The sequence below is a fragment of the Lepidochelys kempii genome, chromosome 3 (genome assembly GCF_965140265.1).
Source record: "Lepidochelys kempii isolate rLepKem1 chromosome 3, rLepKem1.hap2, whole genome shotgun sequence".
In the NCBI taxonomy this organism is placed as follows: domain Eukaryota; kingdom Metazoa; phylum Chordata; order Testudines; family Cheloniidae; genus Lepidochelys; species Lepidochelys kempii.
In genome coordinates this window covers 139,977,900-139,999,674 of record NC_133258.1, presented here as the reverse complement: position 1 = coordinate 139,999,674, position 21,775 = coordinate 139,977,900, and the positions used below count along the sequence as shown (strand labels likewise).

Below are 21,775 nucleotides of genomic sequence, written 5' to 3'. Positions count from 1 at the left end.
TTTGTGGAGATATTAGATTACAGATTCTTACAATAGGACTGGCTTTCTGCCCTTCCCTTAATATACCTATAAATGTGTTCATCTAGACCAAAGTATTCCCTTCTTCGTTGATGCTGTGCTAACTTTCTGAATTAACTTTGATAAGACTGTACTCACCCCAGTCTGCAGTGATTCTGAGGGAAGAGATGATCCGTTTTATGGAGGCCTTAGCTGGTCACACAGATTTCTGACTTTTAGAAGTGGTATGGCATGAAGTGCTTTCACTTTCCTTCTTCAGGCTCACAGAGTAGATGATCAACTGCCCTTTGGTAATCAAGCGGTTGTCCAATCCCCCAGGGGGAGAATGGCCAGTCTTACAGGTTAAGATACAAAGGATTCTGCCCAACCATGACCAAGCCGGTGTTCTGTTGAACAGGGATTTCTTGTGCTTTTCACTCTGCAAGAATCATATCTCCAGGCCATTCTCAGGCAGGCAGTTTTCACTACTTCAACACAGAGAAGAGCAAGAAAGTTGTTTGCTGCATGTTTGTTTACAAGACTGTTAAAATAGAGCAGATGACCTGGCTTCTTCTGTCAGAATTCTAATTGTGACTTGTGGGGAGATGAATAGATTCCAGGGTCCCAGAAGGGACCATTGTGATGATCTAGAATGACCTTCTGTATAACACATCCCATCTTGATTTAAAAATTGTCAGTGATGGCAAATGCACCATGACTCTAGTGATTAATTACCATCACTGTTAAAAATTGATGCCTTTAGAACACTGGAGCCCCATGAAATTCTTTTTATTTTTTATAGTTTTTTATATGGGGGGTGGGGGTGGGGGGATTTCATGTTCTGTTTTATCTGTGTGTATGGTGAGAAGCTCTGGGGGATGGTTTCGATCCTGCCCTTAGAAGGTGGGAGGCACTGGGAGTTGCAGATTGCAGAGGGAGCCAGCCCTGCACTCACCCTGCAGCAGAGGTTCCTGTCCTGCAAGGCTGGGCCTGCCAGGTTGCAACAACACTCACTCAAATTTGCACCCCTTCCACCTCATCATTCCTGGAGTGGGGAGCTGGGCCCAGGAGCTGTGGCTACAGAGTGAGTTTTTCATTTTATTTAGTTTAGACATTTTTTGTTCAGTTTTGTGTTATTTCGTATTTGTAAAAAACACAGGGCTCTAGAGAAGACTAGTCTTTAGCTGAAGATACGTGATTAACATCTTCCATGTGGTCACCACACACTTGTGGTCACACATTACATGGTGGACCTGTTTGCAAAGCACAGTTGTAATTTAGAAGTGCTCTTCAAGCATCTGCTTAAAAGTTCCATGTGTCAACCATAATGTAATTATGCTTTATTATATGCAGGTTGGAACATAGAACAGAGAAAATTAACTACAGTAAAAGCTGTGTTATCCAGCACTTTACCAACCAGAAAGACCTAGAAACTGGCATTTCTGATAGGGTTGCCAGCAGTGTTCCCTCTCATTTTTCCCACCTATGTGCGGAATGAATTTTGTTATGCGTACCAATATGGAGGTGATGCGTGACAGGTGTCGGATCTGGGGCCAAGGGCTTCGGAGTGTGGGAGGGGACTCAGGGCTGAGGCAGAGGGTTGGGATGCAGGGGTATGAGGGGTCCGGCTGGGGGTGCGGTCTCTGGGGTGGGGCAGCAGATGAGCGTTTTGGGGTGCAGGAGGGTGCTCCAGAGCTACGGCGGAGTGAGCAGACTCCCCACAGCTCTCTCTCCCCGCAGCAGCACCTGGGCTGGGAGAGAGTTGCCTCTCCCCGCCGCATCAGCTGCAGAGCTGGGACCACAGGATAGGTGCCCCTCCCCTGGCAGGTCTGGGCTGGGTCAGGGCCAGGGTAAGGGCCCTAGCCACGGCAGAGTTGGGGCCAGGGGAGGTTGGGACCGGGGTAAGGACGCCCCTCCTCTGGTTGTGGCAGGCCCCTGAATGGGTTCTGCTAAGAAGGCTGCTGTGTGGCTGCGCAGCTTACAGAGAATTTAAGTTGCCAGGTGTCTGGATCTGGGTGGTGCTAACCTCGGGCGGCTCCCAGCAAGCAGTGACATGTCCTTGCTGCTGCTGCTAGGTAGAGGCGTGGCCAGACAGCTCTGCGTGCTGCCCCTTCCCTGAGCGCTGGCTCCGTAGTTCCCATTGGCTGGGAACCGCGGCCAATGGGAGCTGTGGGGGCGCCACCTGGATCCAGAACCCTGAAACCACTCCTGCACTCCAGCCTCTTGCCCTGAGCCCGCTCCCACACCAAAACTTACTCCCTCCATTGGTAAGTATAACTTTTAGTTAACCGGAATTTTTGACTAGCTGGCACGTCCCATTCACGCAACATACCAGATAACAAAGCTTTTACTGTACTTGATTTTCTTTTTGTCATAATCTTCTCCTCCTTCCTCATTCTGTCCCCTTCCTTTCCTCATTGCTCTTGCTTAGACATCTATATTGGTTTGGAGGTATCTGGACTGATAAATGTGGATAGAAATTATATAATCTAGATCAATATCTGTTTAGTGAAAAGAAGAGATCGGGACTGAAAGTCCAAGGATCTAATTCCTAATTTACGTATTTTGTTAGTTTTATTTAATTTTGGTCGTGCTTCCTTGGAACATTTTTTTGAGGTCGCTGAGACATTCATTGTTGAGACAAATATTGTTTAGTATTGTTTAACTGATGGTGTGCTCTGTGCTGTGAAAATGAAAGACAGTCTTTCCCTTGAAGAGGTTGTAGCTTAATTTCTGTTGGACCTCAAACCCTTTCCTGTCCAGGCACTTTGTGCAGATTCTTAATATCTTCTGCTCATTTCTAGAACTTTCAGTACTCTGTTTATTGCAAGAACAATTTTCTCCCAATCTATGAAAGAAGCTACTGCTATTCAGCAACAGAGTAATTATCACCACTAACTAGTAGCTGTATCATGTACTACCTACATGTTGATAAGATTTATAGATTGATGGTAGAAGGCTCTTTAATTTAGAAGACAAAAGCATTCTGTGAGTTCTCTGCTCGTCCTCAGGGGTTTAGATATATTATGATAGCTGTGCAATAACTGAGAAAGGGTCCATGTAATTATTTGAACAGCTATCTCTCATTTTTAGAACCTAGAGAAGTATATTTATGATCAGGATCGAACATTAGAGTTTGATGATAGCTGGTCACTGTATAATTAAAACATTTTGTTAATATACAGCCTGTTTCTGATTTATGAACTTTCACAGGTGCCTATTCACATGGAAAATATATATAAAATAATGTTGATTATCCTTTTGAAAGTCTTTATGGAGTTTTAACAATTATTACAGATTATATTTTCTATAAATAAGGATAAAAATGAAAAAGTAAAGCACAACTGTTTTTAAGTCTGAGTTAATAGAAAAACTAATGGAGAGGGAGAAAAGAAAAATCCATGAATTGATGGGTCAAAGATCAACATTAGTATATCAACATGTTGAAATAGTACCAATAAATCCATACAGGTGTAATGTACAGTTACATTCATAATTGGAGGAAAAAAACTTGTAAAATATTTTTAGGAAAGGAATCATGCTAAGCCAGGGGTTCTCAAACTTCATTGCATCGTGACCCCCTTCTGACAAGAAAAATTACTACATGACCCCAGGAGCCATGACAGAAGCCTGAGCCTGCCCACGCCCCACTGCCCTATATGGGGGGGGCCAAAGCCCGAGCCCCACTGCCCAGAGCAGAGGGGCCAAAGCAGAAGCCCAAGAGCTTAAGCCCCTGGTGAGGGGCCTGTAACCTGAGCCTCAGCACCTGGGGCTCGGGCTTGGGCTTCGGGCCCAGGCCTCAGCAAGTCTAATGCCAGCCCTGGCAATCCCATTATAATGGGGTCACAACTCACTTTGGGGTCCCGACCCACAGTTTGAGAACGACTGTGCTAAGCCTTCACTAAAAATTAACTGGTTAAAGATTTTAATAATAAAATCATCATATAAATTTAAAACCGAGTAAAAGAAGCATTCTTGATTAGGTCCTTTTTGAGATGATCTCTACCTGTTAATCCTCTTCCTTCTCTTTTGTTCTAAAAACTTCTTTGCATGATCAAATTGTTTAAACGTCTGGAGTTCACCATTATCAATTATCTTTGCTTTAGGTGGAAAGACCTTCACAGCTCTTTGTGCCCCAGTCACTTGCAATTTTTGACTTCTCTTTTTTTATGCCTCAGAGTTTCCTGTGCTAAATCAGCAAACATATTTACTCACTTGCCTATAGGTCTCAGGTTTTGTGCAGTTCCAGGTGTGGAATTTTTACAAATTATTTAATGATCAAATTTTCAAACAGATTACCTAAAATCATAAACTTCATCTTTAAACACAGTTGTGTAGATTTATGGCAGGTAAAAGGCATAGACAGTCATGGAAAGTGAAACCCTCTATTTATCTACCAGCAGGTTTTTCAACAATAAAGGTGATAGAATTGATGTAATATACTTAGACTTCTTGAAGGCATTTGACTTAGTACTGCATGACATTTTGATTAAAAATCTATGATGATTCAAAATTAACATCTCACGTAAATGAATTAAAAACGGTCTAACTGAAAGGTCTCAAAACATAATTATAAATGGGGGAATCTTTGAGTGTGTGTGTTTCTATGGTGTTCCACAGGGATTGGGTCTTGGCCCTATGCTGTTTAACATTCAGTGACCCAGAAGAAAACTTTAAATCATCACTGATAGTTTGCAGCTGACACAAATTTGGGGAGTGCTAAAATAATGAAGGGGACAAGTCATTGATAGAGAACCTTCTGGATTGCTTGGGAGGCAGGGCACAAACACACAAGTGTTTTAATATTGCCAAATGTAAATATATACATCTAGGAACAAAGAATGTAGTCCAAGAAGGTTGTTGATAAAGAGGAGAGGTTTCAGATAAGAGCCATGAGAATGAATAAAGAATTAGAAAAAATTAGAATCTATAGTGATAGATTCAAGGAGCTCAATCTGTTTAGTTTAACAAAAAGAGGGGTAAGAGGTGACTTGATCACAGTCTGTAAGTACCTTCATGGGGAACAGGAATTTGATTATGGACTCTTTAGTCATCAGACAAAGCTACAACATGATCCAGTGGGTGGAAGTTGAAGCTAGACAAATTCAGACTAGAATTAATGGACACGTTTTTAACAGTGAAGATAATTGACCACTGGAACAATTTACCAAGGGTCATGGTGGATTCTCAATCACTGGAAAACTTTAAATCAAGACTGGACATTTTTCTAAAAATATGCTCTAGTTCAAACAGGAATTAATTCAGGTAAGTACTGTGGCTTGTGGTATACAGGAGGTCAGACTAGATGATCACAGTGGTCTGTTTTGGCCTTGATAAATAAGTTCTGTCTAAGGATTACAGGGATATTTTGTTCTCCATGGTCTACACAGTTCTGAGCATCTCTGCTGAATATACCAAGTAGTGCAAAGCACGATAGGATGTTTGCCAAGCAGGAAATGTGATTCACTAAAATATTCTTATATAGTAGTCACAAAACATACATTAGATGGGAACAAAATTTAAGTACCACTGAGTTGGACTGGATTCAGAGTGGAGACCTACAGCAAGAGGTCATGAGGTATTTAGTCATCCTGTATGTGCTCATTTAAGTGGTGGTCCTGTATCTTTTTATATTTTAGCTTTAAAAATTCTACATTGAGCATTAAAGTTGCAAAGCCAAGTACTAGGAAATGCCAGAATTAATTTTGTTGGTGCAACTTTAGTTATGCCCCTGGTGCATATGCATTTATAAACAGACTTTAATTACATAATCACTCACCGTCTTTTCCCCCATGGATTGTCAGCAGGATTTCAACCTAGGAGCTTCAGAGCCACAACACAGATCTCTGCCACTTGAATGAAAGGAGTGAATGATACAGAAGTAGGCTTTTATTTTGTATGTGTATCAGCCCTAGAGAGGGAAATAACACATGCTTGGCCAGTGGATTACACAAGTGTAGGTGAGACAGCAGTGGGATGTTGGATATTGGGATTCCTGGGTTCTGGTTCTGGTTCTGGCAGCAGAGTGTGATCTAGTGGTTAGAGTCATCAGAGTCAAGCATGCAGGTTTTGCACACTCATTCTAAAGGCATCATGGCTAAGTGGATGAGTTTTGCATTGCTTTTGTCTTGGAGACCTGGGTTCTTTTTCTACATCTGCCTGAAGTGGCCATGTGCAACATCTCAATTACCTTATTTGTAATCTGGGGGGAATGATAGTTTCCTGTCCCTAGGGTAGGGATATGAGACCTTGGTCAGTAGAGAAGACAGTGCATAGAAATATTAACATCAATCTGTAGAAGAGGTGAGACCAGAACCCATAGTATTCTGGCTCCCAGCTGAGTACACATTATCTGGGACCAAAGGTTATTTTATGGGAGAGTCTCTTCCCTCGCTTCTCTCCCCTCCCCCCAATGTATGACACTTAGGGCTTGTCTACACTGGCGATTTACAGTGCTGCAACTTTCTCGTTCAGGGGTGTGAAAAAACACACCTCTGAGCACAACAAGTTTCAGCGCTGTAAAGCGCCAGTGTAGAGAGTGCACCAGCGCTGGGAGCTGTGCCTCTTGTGGAGGTGTGTGTGTGTTTTTTTTTTTTTTTAAGAGCGCTGGGAGAGCTCTCCCAGAGCTGCGCCACAACCACATAAGCCACATTGAAGTGCTGCCAGTGTAGACAAGCCCTTAGCAAGGCATGTATGTGGAAAAGCAGCCTAGTGCATCATTGTCATTTGAGATGTGTGACAGATGAGAGGCCTAGTTGTCTATACAAGCAATCTTCTTTTTTCCTTCATAAGAGAGGGGGGTGTGTGTGTGTGTGTGTACATGCACGTGCACACACGGTCTTTATTAGGTATGAACAAAAATACCTAGGCATGGAAATGGGTTGAGAGTAGCCAAGTTGTGGGAGAATTATCATTAAATACCATTTCTCCCAAAGCAAGACCAGGAATGAGGAGCACCCTTTCACTGACAAGATCAGATTTAGTGGATTAGGTTGTTACTTGCAGCTCCTAAATGCCTTTCTCTGGCTTGGCCCCTTCTAAACACTCCTGGATTTCTAACAGTTGGTGATTTCTGGGTTCCTTATTTTCCAGATTTTTAATTTTTTTTAGAGACTTTCTTAAACTAGAGTATTTTATATAGTTTTTAAATTTGCAATTTCTGTTTTCATGTTTTCAGTCTGTATTCAGTGTTCACAGTATCTTGACACCCTTTATTAGTGCCTTCTGTAACGTCAAAACTGTTTTTAAAGAGTTATCAAGAGGCTTCAGGATGGTTTCCTCAGGATAACTAACCCCATCATGTAAAGACGGAGTGAGCGATGGTAGACTCAACAGATTCATCAGCCTCTTTACCGCCTGCTTATATCGATAGATATGAAGGTTTCCAGATCTGTTTGCTGCTAATATTTTGATTTCTTGGAATCCATTTTGTAGAAGTTTAGTTAAGTGAAAGAAAATAAAAATGCAAACATAAACACCAGGCTGGTTCTGAAAACAATCACGCAGTAAATTCTATACCCAAAGACTTAAATCAGCCAACAGCTGGTGCTAAGCTGCAAGGTCTGTTACTGGCATTGTATTGCAGTTAGTGGATCATGTATGGCTTTTTTTTTTTTTTAAAAAAAAACAACCCCATAGTCCAGAGCCAGCAGCAGCCTGGTGTTAAAGGAAGCTTGTGAGTGGCCATATTTCTTCACTCCCTTCTGCTAGAGTTGATAATCTTTCTTAAACTGGCAGAATCCATGAATTTCAGAGGTAAGACTAATTTGTTCTGTATGTGCTGTTGCTAAGAATGATTACATATGATATATTTTTGGAGGTTTTTTTTAGGGAATATAAACTGCAATAATTATATTAATGAATGCATTAAGAATGTAGTTGAAGCCTTAAACTAAAATGTTCTTCACTATTCTGAATTTGATTGTGGAAATTCACTATTTGTATAACTTGGTCTTAACTTCCTATCAATGGTACTGTTTGGTAGTGGCAGTGCACCGAATGTGCATATCTATACATACATACATACAGAGAGAGAGAGAGAGAGAGAATCAGAATCTGCATAGTACAAATCCTATTCTTGATTTTTGCTCCATCCAGACAATGAATGATTTTGACTATTTAAAACTGCTGGGGAAAGGCACTTTTGGCAAAGTTATTTTGGTCCGAGAGAAAGCAAGTGGAAAATATTATGCGATGAAGATTTTGAAAAAAGAAGTTATTATTGCAAAGGTAAGCTTATATTTTAATAATTTTTCTGCTCAAGTATTCCTTTGGGTGGGAAATTCCATATATAAGAGGCAAAACACCTGTGGTTTCTGATGGTAACTATAAGTTTGTAAAGGGATCTAAGTTCTCTTAACATTTGTACTTCATGTGACTTTTTCCATTGCCTTACCAATCTAATGAGCAGAAAGCACTTGGATGCATCCTTGCTGTGGTCGTCTGGATCTATGTTTAGGAAAGCATCAGACAGATTGTGCAAGTCAGGTTTAACTAAGAAGAAAATGTACTGTGAGAAGTACTGTAGGCTTACAGGAAAAGATTATTTAAAAGTAAACTGGGATCATTCTCAGAGTAATTTGCGTGAAGTGGAGAAATTAAATCTAGCTTATATTTTATTCCCTACCTTGCTAGGTAAGGCAGCTGTTCATGGGATAAAGAATTAAAACTTTCCATTCCTGTGGGACAGGAAAAATCTGAAGTTTATGCATGCAGGGCTGATGTTAAAGGGGCAGGATCAAATAGTTTAAACTTACTGTTTGATTAGCCTGGTATTGCCAACTGTTGTGATTTGATTCTTAGGCTGTCGCTGTAAACTCTCCATGTAGCCGCTCTAATCTGATGGGAGAGAGCTCTCCCATTGGCTAAATTACTCCAGCCCCTGCAAGTGGCGGTGGCTATGTCGGCTGGAGAAGCTGTAGTGTAGCTATAGAGTGGAGATGGGCAAATTACGGCCCATGGGCCACATCTGGCCCATGGGACCATCCTGCCCGGCCCTTGAGCTCCTGGCCGGGGAGGCTAGCCCCGGCCCCTCCCAGCTGTCCCCCCTCCCCCACAGCCTCAGCTCGCCGTGCCGCCAGTGCTCTGGGTGGAGGGACTGCGAGCTCCTGCCGGGCAGTGTGGCGGCGGGGCTGGCTCCGGCCAGGCAGCGTGGCTGTCAGTCCCGGTGCTCTGAGTGACATGGTAAAGGGGCAGGGTGCGAGGGGGTTGGATAAGGGGCAGGAGGTCCCAGGGGTAAGTCAGGGGACAGGGAGCAGGGGGCGGTTGGATGGGGTGGAAGTTGGTGGGGGGGTGATCAGGGGATGGGGAACAGGGGGTGTTGGATAGGTGTGAGAGTCCTGGGGGGGCTCTCAGGGGGCGGGGGTGTGGATAGGGGTCGGGGCAGTCAGGGGACAGGGAGCTGGGGGGGAAATCCTGGGGGGGGGGCGGTTAGGGGTGGGGGGTCCTGGGAGGGGGTGGTCAGAGGACAAGATGCAGGGGGGTTGGATGGGTCGGAGGTTCTGAGCAAGGCAGTCAGGGGGAGGAAGCGGCAGGGGGTGGATAGGGGGCAGGGACCAGGCTGTTTGGGGAGGCACAGCCTTCCCTGCCTGGCCCTCCATACAGTTTCGGAACCCCGATGTGGCCCTCAGGCCAAAAAGTTTGCCCACCCCGCTGTAGAGTGTAGCTCAAAGAGTTCAAGGCCAGCGGCACCGTCAAATCATTTAGCGTGACCTCCTGTGTAACACAGGCCCTTAAATTTCACCTAGTTACCCCTGTATTGTGCCCAGTAACTTATTGTGACCTTTGCAATATTTGGTGGTTTATGAAAACCCCAGCTGCTGGTATCAGATTATTATGTGAGAATTTTATCTTTCATCTTAGAGAGTAAATTTCTTGTCACGTGGAAAAGTTTAAAAATTTGAACTCTAGATGCTGCAATGTCAGAAGGCAAATCCAAAGAACCCCAATCTGATGATTTTTGTTGGCCTGACTCACGATATTTGAGTGCCTGGGGTTGGCAAAACTGATAACGATAAAATTCTAATCGGATTTTTCTCATGCATTTTATATATTTCACTTTTAAAATATCACTCTATACATTTTTGCTTTTAAATATAACTGTGGGATGAACTGTGATATGCCAGAACTTGCAGCCAAGGAGGATGGGGGCTATGGTGGCTTTGTGTCTTCCTGATTCTGGACAGCTCCAAGGGCTAGAGCAGTTCTCAATGCAGTTTAGACAATCCTGTGGGTGTACAGCGGCTGCTTCTGTTTGTTCTATGGGTGTAAGTGCTCTTCAGAGCAGCCCTACCCCCAGCACCTTTGTCCTCAGCATGGCCCTTATGTTAGTGCTTGTGTAGGGGTCCCCAGGAGGCAGTCTGATGGCTATTTTTCTTAGTTCCTGTGCTGAGAGAATCCTTACCTGGCTGCATGCAGGGCCTTTAGAGTCCCTTTAAGCCATTTTCTTGCCCTTTTGCCCAGTGTAAAAGTGCCATAGTTGGGGTGGCTTTTATATCAGTTAGACAAAACCAATATTTTGGCTTCCCTTTTTTATGCTGATGGCTGCTGCAGTAACACTGAACTTAAAATAAAGTTAAAATAATATACTTATTTTTCTATCTCTGTGTAGCAGGTTCTGCTCTCCATTAAACTAGTGAAAATCTAAAGTAATTCTGTTGAGATCAATGAAGTTACTCAGTTTACTTCAGAGAGCAGAAGCTTGCCCATTAGGATAGTGCCGGAGACCCAGATTTTTTGTTTAGTTTGATCTCACCCATGTTAACCGAGTAGCTTTAATGTCTGAGGAAGCAACACGTTCCTTAATCTCTCAACTTTGACCTCTCTAGATTACTTTTAATAACTTTGGAGGCAGTGGTGTTCAGTTTTCCATGGCTGATAGGGTGGTAGTGATGATGTGAGGTCCTGGTGAAGTTTAGAATGGGGGATATATTTGGGTCTTCAGAAAAGTTGGTAGATTCTCTTTCCCTTCCCACCACATGCAAAAATATGACAGGCTGGTAGGCACAATTGATTGGCACACTAACATCAAATAGATCCACAGAGATTTATAAATAATGATAGCATTTAACCTCTGGAGCGGAGTGCTTAAATTGACACTTAAGAGCACAAGTTAAAATAAGTTCTTCAGTGTCAACCTAGTCTTCATTTAAGTACATCACATAGTTGACTAACAGCTTGGTGTAATATGCACTAGTGAAAACTATGATTGTAATAGTAGGTGTGTTATGGGTCAGGTTTGAGATGTAATGGCACAGCTGTTTATGGAAAGGTTGTATGGTATCTGCCCAGTTCAATTTTTGTGACAGATCAAACATGGCATTTGTCTGGAACTTGCTACCAGTATTATTAAATCCTGGGCCAATGAGATCATTGACAGCTTTTAATACCCTATACTTCATGAACCATTGAGGTTATAAACAAAATTTAGAAATCTTTGATAATTCCCAGCCTTTCATTTGTACACATTTGTTTGCACCTCAAGCACAGTGAGATATATTGGACCTAAACTTTGCATTTAATTTAATTTGTTTCTTTTCCCACCACTTAAATTCTGGCATGATTTTTGAGAATCGCTAAAACTATAAACGAAGAGGCACATCCTCAACTGGTGCTCCAGTGTCAATTTATACCATCTAAGGATCTGCCTCTTAGTTTCTTATCCGCTCAAGAATGGGGTTTTCAGCAGTATTCCATGTTGGCCAAACTCAGGTTTAATTGAAATCAATGGGAGCAGAATTAGGCCAATGCTTAGTGCTTTTGAAAATTCCATTCTAATGCTCTGTGCTACCTAAAGCAGCTGGGAATCCTAGCTTTCAAATGAAATAAAGTATTAATCTCTAAGTCTAAAGCTTGTGATGTAACAACTATGAAAATCGTGCCAGAATTGAACACCAGGAGTGAGGAAGCAAGATAAGAATTAGAATAACTTGATTTTTATAGTATTGTTACCAAATGTGTCTCAAATGGCATTGTGGGATTCCATGTTTGCTTACGTGTCAGAGATTCCTTATATTATGTTCCCATCTCCATATATAGAATACTGATCATTGATATCCAGTTGGGGCTGGTTGGTGCTCATCACTTCTGAAACTCAGGCAGATATCTAAATGACTTAACACTCCTATTTTTGAAAATCTTCGCTGTTTTGAAATGTGCTCAGTTTACAAGTAATACAGTTTTTTTCCTAACTTTTAGTCCTGTGAATTCAACCTGAGAAATCAAGCCTCAGTCCTTTTTCCCACATCACCACTAATAAAGGTTCTGCAGGCCAAAGTAGGCCCTTGAATAAACCTGCACAGTCCTCCTACCTATAATGGGTTTGCATAGGTATCACTGATTGGAACTTAACAATTCTGTCAGTGTGTTTTGTGCAAGCGGGAATAGAGCCCTCCTTGCATACTCATAGCTGTGTGATCTTTGCAGAGGTACCAAGCGTAAGTGCACTAAAATCTTACGCCCTGATCCTACAAACACTTAAATATATGTTTAATTTTGCTTTTGTGTGTGGTTCCATTTACATAATACGAGTAATGTTATGCACGTTTTAACTATTTGCAGGGTGAGGGCCTTATTCAGTAACTAAAAATAAACAAGTATGATGTAGTAAAAACAGAAAGCAGATCTGTTGAATCCGAGGGTTCCATTTTTACATAGTCACTGTTCAGAGCAGAATTGTAATGTCATTTTATTTACTTTTGTTATTTGAATGTTAAGTTCTCTACAATGTTTCAGCAGCTCCATAAATCTTAAATAATAGGTAAATTTTGTACTTCACTGTAGTTGTTTTTCCCCATGAAATCAAGGGGCATTTGAGAGTCATCCTATTGGTGATTAACGTAAGTAGTTTGTTTCCACACTGAAAAGGAAGACCTTTTCTCCCCCATCCCTAATCATAGTAGTATTTGTGCTTCGCTTCGTCTTCTCTTGAGAGTGGATATGGAAACTGCTTGTCACTTCAAATTGTATTTTAGACTTCTTGGGAAAGGAGACAAAGCAGATGTAAACTTTTATTTAAGATATGAAATTGATATTATGATTATTGATATTATTTAAGGTTTAGGGAAGTATTGAGATGTTTTATTAAATTAACTGAACAGGAAAAATATGAAAAAGATTTGTAACAAGTTAGGGCCAATCCATGTGCTTAAGATTCAAGTGTGAATTGCTGGAGCCAGAAATATATTCTGATATATCATTACATGCTTTCCGGCAAAATAACGATGAAGTGAAGAGAGAGGAATTCTTGTTGTTTTTCATGGATACTAAATCTACTCTGACTTTCAGACAATAAAAAAGGGGGAGGGGAATATTCACAAAGCATATGAAGTAGAGTTCTAAAAAGTAACGTGACATTGCCCTTTCTAGTTCTTTATGGAAATTTTTTTTATAAACTTCTAAAAATGTGTTAGAAAATCCTCATAGTTCCTCCACTAAACTGTTTTAATGCCTTCCTGTTGTATGTGGTAGTATTACATTCACGCAACATTTCAGTGCTATTCATTTTCATACACTAAATGACACCATAAAGTTTTAACCACTAACTTTCTGTTGCTGTTATTTTTAACTTCTTATTTTGACAGTCTTCTTTTCAGTATAATTTATAACTCCTGCCATCTTTGGTTAATTTGTAGCTTAAGGGTATCTTTTCTTCATAGTTTAGACTAATTAATATGTACAGTGCAATAGCGTTACATTTTCATTACTTATATCGCTATTTAAAAAGTATACTTTGAACAAATGCATTTGCTTGTTATTTCTGATATTTCTGATTCGCACCAAACTAATCTTCCATTCACTATGATATTCAGCAGTTGCTAGGCAACCCACACAGTAAGTTGCTGACCCTCCTACCCTTTTTAAGATAATGCATCTAGCAGAGGGGTTATTTTAAGGAATTTTCTTTGTGAACCACAAATCAGACTTATGTTTTTGATGTTATTGAGTTAAATTATTTTAAAACTCTAATTTATCATTTAGAGATTTATTGCTACTCTAATTTTGAGTTAGTTGTAAAAATTTAGAGAGCCTCTGAAAATGTTAGTTTCTTTCATATTAAGATTAATTTGGGTGTGATACATGCAATTGCCTCCCAAATTTTATCCATTTGCATTTGATACAAAAATAAATCATTAATGATTAATAAAAACTTGTAGACTGTTACATGTGTAATACTAGATGCTTCACAGCAGAACGACTATGTAGGACCATAAGTTGTCTGTATTTTTAAACCATCAATTCCTTAATAATTTCCTCATATACAGAAAGTAGTATAATAATTCATCCATAGCACTAGAAAAAATAGGGACTCAAATACAGGGTGTGTTAATTCATCTTTTTCCACATTAAGAGCTACGTTTAATTTTCTACCTGTGTTTTTAGAATATATTTGAATGATAGAATTCTTTGAAAAGGAATAGTACATTCAGTTTTGACAATTGTTATCTCATTTTAAGATTTTGTATCTTTGTCTTTCCTGAAGTAGTGAAATTAGACTTATAAATTATATTTAATTTTCATCTCTCAATTCATGTTGAACCCTTTGTTATTCAGGATGAAGTGGCTCACACTCTTACAGAAAGCAGAGTATTAAAAAACACTAGACACCCTTTTTTAACGGTAAGTATTGGGAATACAGAATAATTTTTTTAAATGGGTAATTTTTAACCTGAGAGATATACAGTTATTAGAAAGAAGTTGTAAATAAATGCATTTTAAAACTTTGTATAACTCATGTGACTTAGGGTGGCAAATATCTTGAGTTTATGGTAAACAATATTAGAGTTTGGAAAATGCATTTAAGGTTTGTGGTTTAGAAATACTAATGGATCTAATAGTTTGATAGAGCTTAAATTATATGAAAGCAAAAAAGTTAGTTGTAAACTTAATGTTGCATTTTTTGTGTGGATTTGTTTATCCACTAAAATAAAAATTAAGTTGTAGAATTTTTTACACATTGTCAAGAGACTAATTAGAAGAAAGTGGATTTTAAACGGTTAGAAATTGAAGGCATGATATTGAAACACAGTTTGTGCCTGGCAAACATAAGGTAGAATAACAATAGTTCAGTATCTTTGTGTACTGTGTGCTGATTAAATGTTTTAGAATACGTAATATGGACAATAAAATGTATTCACCATTTTTATTATGTATTAACAAAATAAAGGAAATAGAATCACAAATTAAATCCATTTGAGGTTCACTGCAAATTAAGGTTAGTCTACAGTTAAGGAAACCAGCTTCCCAATATAAAACTAAGTTAAATCCCTCCTCACTCTCAATTTACCCAAAAATATATTGATGTCAAATTTTCAGAAAATTAAGAAAAACAAATAGTTTTATTCTGGTCTTCTACTGTGTTCAAAAAACAATGCTTAGTGGGTTGTAACGTTAATCTAGGAGACTATTATAGATTTTTCTTTCTTATTTTTGAAAATAAGGCTAATTATAATATGAACATGATGAACTATATATAAACTGATTTATAAACAAACCATTTAGAAAGCAATGGATATATGGATGATAAAGGTTTTTTGGATATATATTAAACTAGATATATTAAAACATTATTATAAAAGTATATTGGGAGAAATGAGAACTTCAGAAGTTTCTTAAATTTCAGAGTATAAAGAGAGGCAAGAATATGTCTGGCATAGCCCATTTCAGAATCTAGAACATGTGACGGTAGATTCATCATCTCTTAAAGTGCCTTCCATGCTTATGATGCTGAACAAATAGTAGTGATATGATCATTTACCAGTTGTAGATTTGTTTGTTCACTCAAGATGAAAGAAACCCACACTCAATGTCTGGAAGGTCATTTCCTAAAATGTTAGTGTTTGTAACAAGAAAGATTAAATAAATTAACAAAATTATTATTTAGCATTAAGCAGAAAGTAAATAGAAAACTCATCTTCGGCTTCAAGTCAATCCTGTAACTCTGGTTCTTGAACTCTGCCTTCTTATATATGAGGTCTTCCCAGAGTTTCCCAAGCCAGCCCCTCTTGTAGTCCTTCTCAAGCTGGTCAGGAAGTGGTTTTCCCCTTCTGCAGGAATTTGAGATTTCAAAAAGCTTTCCTAGTCCCAACTGGGATGACTGGTCAATTCTGAAAATTTTTATGAACCAAATATCTGAAAGAAATATTACATTGGTTCAGTGAAAACATTTTGTTTAATTAATTTCAAAATGTTTCATTTTGATTGTGAACTTTTAAATTTTTGAACTGTTTTTACTAAACATTAAATTTTGAAATGAAGTGATTTCACACTGAAAAATTGAACTTCTGTTTTGAAAATGCTGAGAATGGGGCACTAATAATTTCAGTTTTCTTGTTTTGTTTTTTTTTAATTCAAACAAGAAATTTGTCAAAACAAAAAAGCTTGGTTTTGATGAAACGGCAGTTTCCAACAAAAAAAATTTAGTCAAATTTGTGACCAGCTTCTTTTAAGTAAAGATAAATAGGGGGGAAGATAAGCTGAAATTAACTTTGTTCTTCAGGGAATAGTGTCTCTACTGCATACATTGATATAATTTCTTAGTTTCTCCCTTTAAAAAGTACTAATTTTTTCCTTCAAAGTCATATATGTAATTCAGATATTCAATTTCATCATAAACTCTCTGTATAGCATAATGTCCTGTTGTGATAACTTGTTCATTTTGCTGTTTTAAAAGCTATTTTATGGAGGCTGAGGCTGACATTATAGCTATACTTGGCAGACCAAGTAGACATTTTGGGCCAAATTGTGCTAAGCTTGTCCAGTAGCACAAAGGAGAATATGACGCATATGGGTACAAGGGGTGGGGAGTGGGCAAAGCCTTGGCCTTGCTCCTCAAACCACTGGTCACATAGCTGGTATGTCTGGGAGCTATATGCTGTACCAGGTGTAGATCCAGCACAGTTTTCTCCCTTCCCAGAGCAGCCGGGAGAACAGCAGGGCAGTTGACTCCCTTAGCCACAGTCTCCCTCCTGGGCTACTCTAGGGACAGCACAACAACGTGCAGCTCTACTTACTCTAGGTACGTTGTTAAGTCATGATCTATCCTTTCATAATTACATTGAATCTTGCTACACTGCATTTCAAATAATTGGGCCAAATGCATATCTGTAATGGATTTATAGTCAGTAGATTTACACCAGGAATGACTTTGGCCCATCATGAGCCATTCAAACCTTGGGAAGTCAAAATTTTAAATTATATGAATAATAAATGTTAATACTTTTTAAAAGTTATATATAATTCTATATATTATTCATGTGGCACTGAAAAAATCTTCAGCATTGTACAGTACATTAAAATAAAGGCAGTACTGCTCTGAAGATAAGACAGACAGACATAGGGATCACATTGAAGGTTCCTCCTTGCTCCCCTTCTCCCACAATATTATAATATTTCTTCTTATGGGTACCATGGAAAAAGTTGACTTGAGTGGTATTAGAATGAGGAGAGGACTATGGTGGAAGATGTGTGGCTAATACTACACATTTGGAAGTGAGGAAGACATTTCATTTCATAGTAGGATTAGAAATGCCAGTAGAAAACTCTGCTTATTTTTAATGGCAACATAGTAAAAAATAATTATCTTATTAATGTACGCTCTGCTGAGTGAGCAAAACGTGTAGACTTTTCTTGTCAATGGCTTTCATAGTAGAGTGCTTCAGATAGAGAAGTAGGAAACAGTGATGATACATTCCAGCAATCAGATTTGTCTGTTTAACAAGATACCACTACATTTTTGCTACCATTCTAATTACTAGAAATCAGGTTAATATGTGAAGATAATTTTTTTTTGTTTTTTCTTCTCTTTAAGTCTTTGAAATATTCCTTCCAGACAAAGGATCGTTTGTGTTTTGTGATGGAGTATGTTAATGGGGGAGAGGTGAGTCAAAGAAAAAAAATTGCATTTACACTGGTATTGTTGCCATTAGGTAGTATTTTTAAAGATGTACTTTGTCCTGAAATTTTCAACTTCCTCAAAGTTCACTGGATTTTTTAAAAATTATTTGTGTTTGATTTAATTTTTTTAAAATAGGAAACTACCTATAAAAAGTTTAGGGCCAGATTTTCAGAAGCATGCTTTGATTTTTGAAAATCTTGTTTGTTTTATTTTAAAGTTTCAGTGCATGTCAAAGAAATAAGTTTAGCGTTATAGCTAGCAGTCTAGCCATGTGCATGCCTACTGCCTACTAGAGACTCTTCCCTCCTGCAGCCTGTACTCCTCCCTCCAAGTCTCATGCAGGTTGCTACATCTTTCCTTTTAACAATTGTAGTTGTCTCTTTTGTACAAGTGTTTGACTTGCAGGGGCCAGAGGTTACTAGTACATAATCCACCCATAGGGACGTGGCCTTTAGAGCCATCCCATTGCTGCCTGTTAGGCCTCATAATTCTTCAGTTGTGCTGGTCTTTGGTAGCCTACTTCTTGTTTATGTTATCACTGTTGGTGGGGCACTTGCTGCCGTCCTGTTGCTGCCTTTATTCTGTTGGTTGGTGTCCTGTTGGTCCTCTGTATTGCTCATATACTTAATTTCTTCCAACTCTCCTGTGTCAGGCCAGTTGACAATTGAGGTGGTTCTTGTGTCTTCACCTGCCTGTCCATCACTACACTGCAGTTGTCTTCTGTTTTGTCTCTGCCACTGTTCTGAATCTGTACCTACCTTATTTGACCTGTGTTCCATTGCAGCTTGAACTGTTACCTTGTGCCACTGCTTTGTGTGGCTGTTTGAAGGTTGGACTGTAGACTTGCTTACCTCTGTGTAGTGGCCTTAGGTCTTTGGCTCTTTTGTTGTAGTGGAATGTCCACTTAGCTTGGCATTCCCTTAACTGTTTTAGTGTACTGTCCTTTGTTCCTTTGCTGGGCTGCAGCTGACAGTCCTACCTGAGAAGTAAAGTCTTGGTTCTCTTGTCAGTCTCTGTCCTGGGTGGCTCTCTATTCCCTGGGAGGGTTTATTGCGATGCTCCAATGTTGTCAGGTAGAAGGATCCTTTCCTGTCTGTTTTGCCTTTGGCATCAGTTTCTTGGCTTTGACTGCCAACTTGGTGCAGAGTCTTTCTTTTTGTTTTGGATGTAGTGTATTGTGACCCATTGTCTGAGCATAGTAGGTCAGGTTTGTCATATCTTGCAAAATGAACCGTTAATTTCCCCATGACACTTCTGGCCTGAGTTTTTTTTCCAGGTAGTTCACCTCCCAGAAATTGGAGTAGTAACCTGCTTTGACCATGTAACTTTTAATAACAGGAATTAACTTTTTTCCAGGGTTCAGATGGGATTTCATGAGGCTGTAGTCACCTTCTCTTGATTACTTTATTTGTTGTACATCTTACACTGTTCTGTGTATGCTGTGCTCCGAATTGGGCGTTAATTCCTGACTAGCTCATCTTAACTATGCCTCCTTTTTCAGGTGTGAAGCATGTATCCATCTCATGATGTTTTCTCTTAAATCTGCTGGGATTACTGCTCAGTTTCCTTTTAAAAATTTTTTTTTGAGTCTTGCACACACAGCTCAACCCTCACCTGCAGGTACTTGCTCCTTGGCATCTGGCCAGCCTTGCAATATGAACTGTTTGTGCCTGTAGCACCCCACTCTATTCAGTGTTTTATTTGTTTGCCTGGAGCCCCCCATCCGAAGTGTGAATGTATTGTAATGTATTGATAGATTCTATCTCCTGTTCCACAAAGCCGTCAGTGTTGTGCTCTGGAAGGTATGCCTCACTCAATATATCTGCTGCCAGTAGTGACTTTCTTGTACAACACCTTATGTGTACATCAGCATGCTGGAGTCTATAATGTGTTGTTGTCACTTGGGTGCTCTCAGCAATGACTTCATGATACTTTCTCATAGCTTCTGATCAGGGTGCACAACTATGCTGCGCCCAAAGATGAACTGTTGGAGTTGTTCCATTCCACATACCACAGCCCATGGATCCTTTCCTATCTGTGCATACGCTCTGTGTCTGTCAGGGTTCTAATAGCAAGTTCTGTGGGCTTCTGACTTTGTTGCTCTTAGGTCTTCTTCTGAGACTGAAGCTCTAGCTGCTCTGCAGGGCAGTAGTACTTCAGGACTGATGCCTGGCTTATGATTTTCTTTACTCTTTCAAATGCTGCTTCTTGAGTCTCTCACTATTCCCACACTGCATAATTGTGTGTTAACTGTCTCAAGGGCTCACAGACTTCTTATTGGTGTGCATTGAATCTGTGTAGACAGTTGGCCTTTAATATAAACTGCTGGACTCCCTAAACTTCCTTTGGCCAGGGCATTTCCTTAATGCTTGTCATTTTCTTGGAGACTGGCTGGAGTCCCTCAGAGGTCAACAGATGTCTGACACAAGGGACCTCAGTTCTCCTTATCTTCAGCTTGTATGGATTCAACCCAGTATTCCACTCATGGCAGTAGTTTATGAGTTGCTGCATCTTGGTATCATGGGTGTGGATTACCTTGTTATAGACATATCCTTCTCTTACAATAAGAAAGTCATCAGCTGCAGTCTTTATGCCTGGGAGTCTGTCGGATGAGGCCTGGTTCAGTTTACACGGAACACCTCTGGGGCCAGATAGATGCCCAGAGGCATTCATACCCTTCAGTTCCTATCTCCAACTGCCAGAAACCATTTTTGATATCACTTTTGCCGTGGATAAATTGAATAGTGTGTCCTCAGTCATTGGTAATGGGTAGTGACTTCTCAGTGCTCTGTTCAGTGGTTTTGGGTCAATGCAGATTCTCTATTTACCTGAAGGTTCTCTCAGCGCTAATGGAATTCTGATCCATTCTCTGCTGGTTTCAGTGAGTGTAATGAGGCCTCTTTGCAGATTTGCTGGTTCCTTCAGGGGCTTCACTAGAGCTAATGGAACTCTGCATTTTTGTAGCCTTATGCGCAGTCCATGGGTGTCAGTTTTTGCAGCTTGCCCATCTCCTTGAAATATATCCTCATATTCTGCTTGAATGCTGGACAGGCCCATGTTGACTGTTCTCCCTCCTCTCTCACTTTAAGAATATTCTCCTATGGTGCATATTTGCCAAATTAGTAGCTGTCATAACTCCATAATCATACCTGAACACTAGGAGTTTGCATTTGGATTAGGAATTTGTCCTAATGACCAAGGACTTAAAGTGTAAGGGAGGCTCAAGAATATGGTGTAGCGGTGCCAGAGGGAGTAATTCAGAGGTTTAGATCAGAGGGTTAGATACCAGATGAGGAATCCTTCAGTCTTCCTGGTTTTGATTACATATATAACTTTTTTAACAGAAGTTAAAAAATAGTGTACATATTATATAAAGGTGTTAGAGATAGCATTTGTTCCAGAAACATAAGGAAGACATGCAAGTTGGTTTAACTGTGGTTTAACTAGGCTGCAACTTTAATAAGTATCAAACCTGGAAATAGATCTGGAAAAAACTTGTCCAGTGCAAAGCATCCTTCCTTTGAAATCCATTCCACCCAGGGCCAGATTTTCAATTAGGCAGAGGAGGCACGTGCCAAGGGGTGCCTAAAAGTTAAGTGGGTTAAAAGTTTCATATTTACAGAAAACATGAAGGTCGGCTATAGGCAGGGGGGCACTAAAGATGCTGTGCCTAGGGGCTCATGAGATGTAAATCCGTCCCTGCTTCTACCTGGTGGAGAGCTGCCTGCTGGCAACCCCACTCCCATTATAGCTAGGCCCAGTACTGTTGCTGTGACCCAAACACCATCACATGGTACGAGGGTTAAGGTGGCGGGAAAGGTCCCCCCACCCCCCTCATTGTACCGGTCATTCAGAGCCCCAGCCCTGCTCCTCACCTTCTTTAGG

At 40.0% G+C, this 21,775-nt stretch overlaps 1 protein-coding gene across 10 annotated transcripts in view; it reads left to right on the top strand.

Moving 5' to 3' along the window:
- The window catches only part of AKT3 (AKT serine/threonine kinase 3), a 258,802-nt gene that overhangs the window by 155,209 nt on the left and 81,818 nt on the right, over positions 1 to 21,775 (top strand). For 8 of the 10 annotated variants that reach the window (XM_073338268.1, XM_073338267.1, XM_073338266.1 and 5 more), the window contains 3 exons: positions 8,095 to 8,226; positions 14,548 to 14,613; positions 17,804 to 17,872. The exons of 1 other annotated variant lie outside the window; for it this stretch is intronic. In XM_073338268.1, coding sequence (XP_073194369.1) covers positions 8,095 to 8,226; positions 14,548 to 14,613; positions 17,804 to 17,872 — 267 coding nt within the window. The remainder of the gene's footprint in view (positions 1 to 8,094; positions 8,227 to 14,547; positions 14,614 to 17,803; positions 17,873 to 21,775) is intronic. One more of the 10 variants, XM_073338264.1, reaches the window with a different exon arrangement.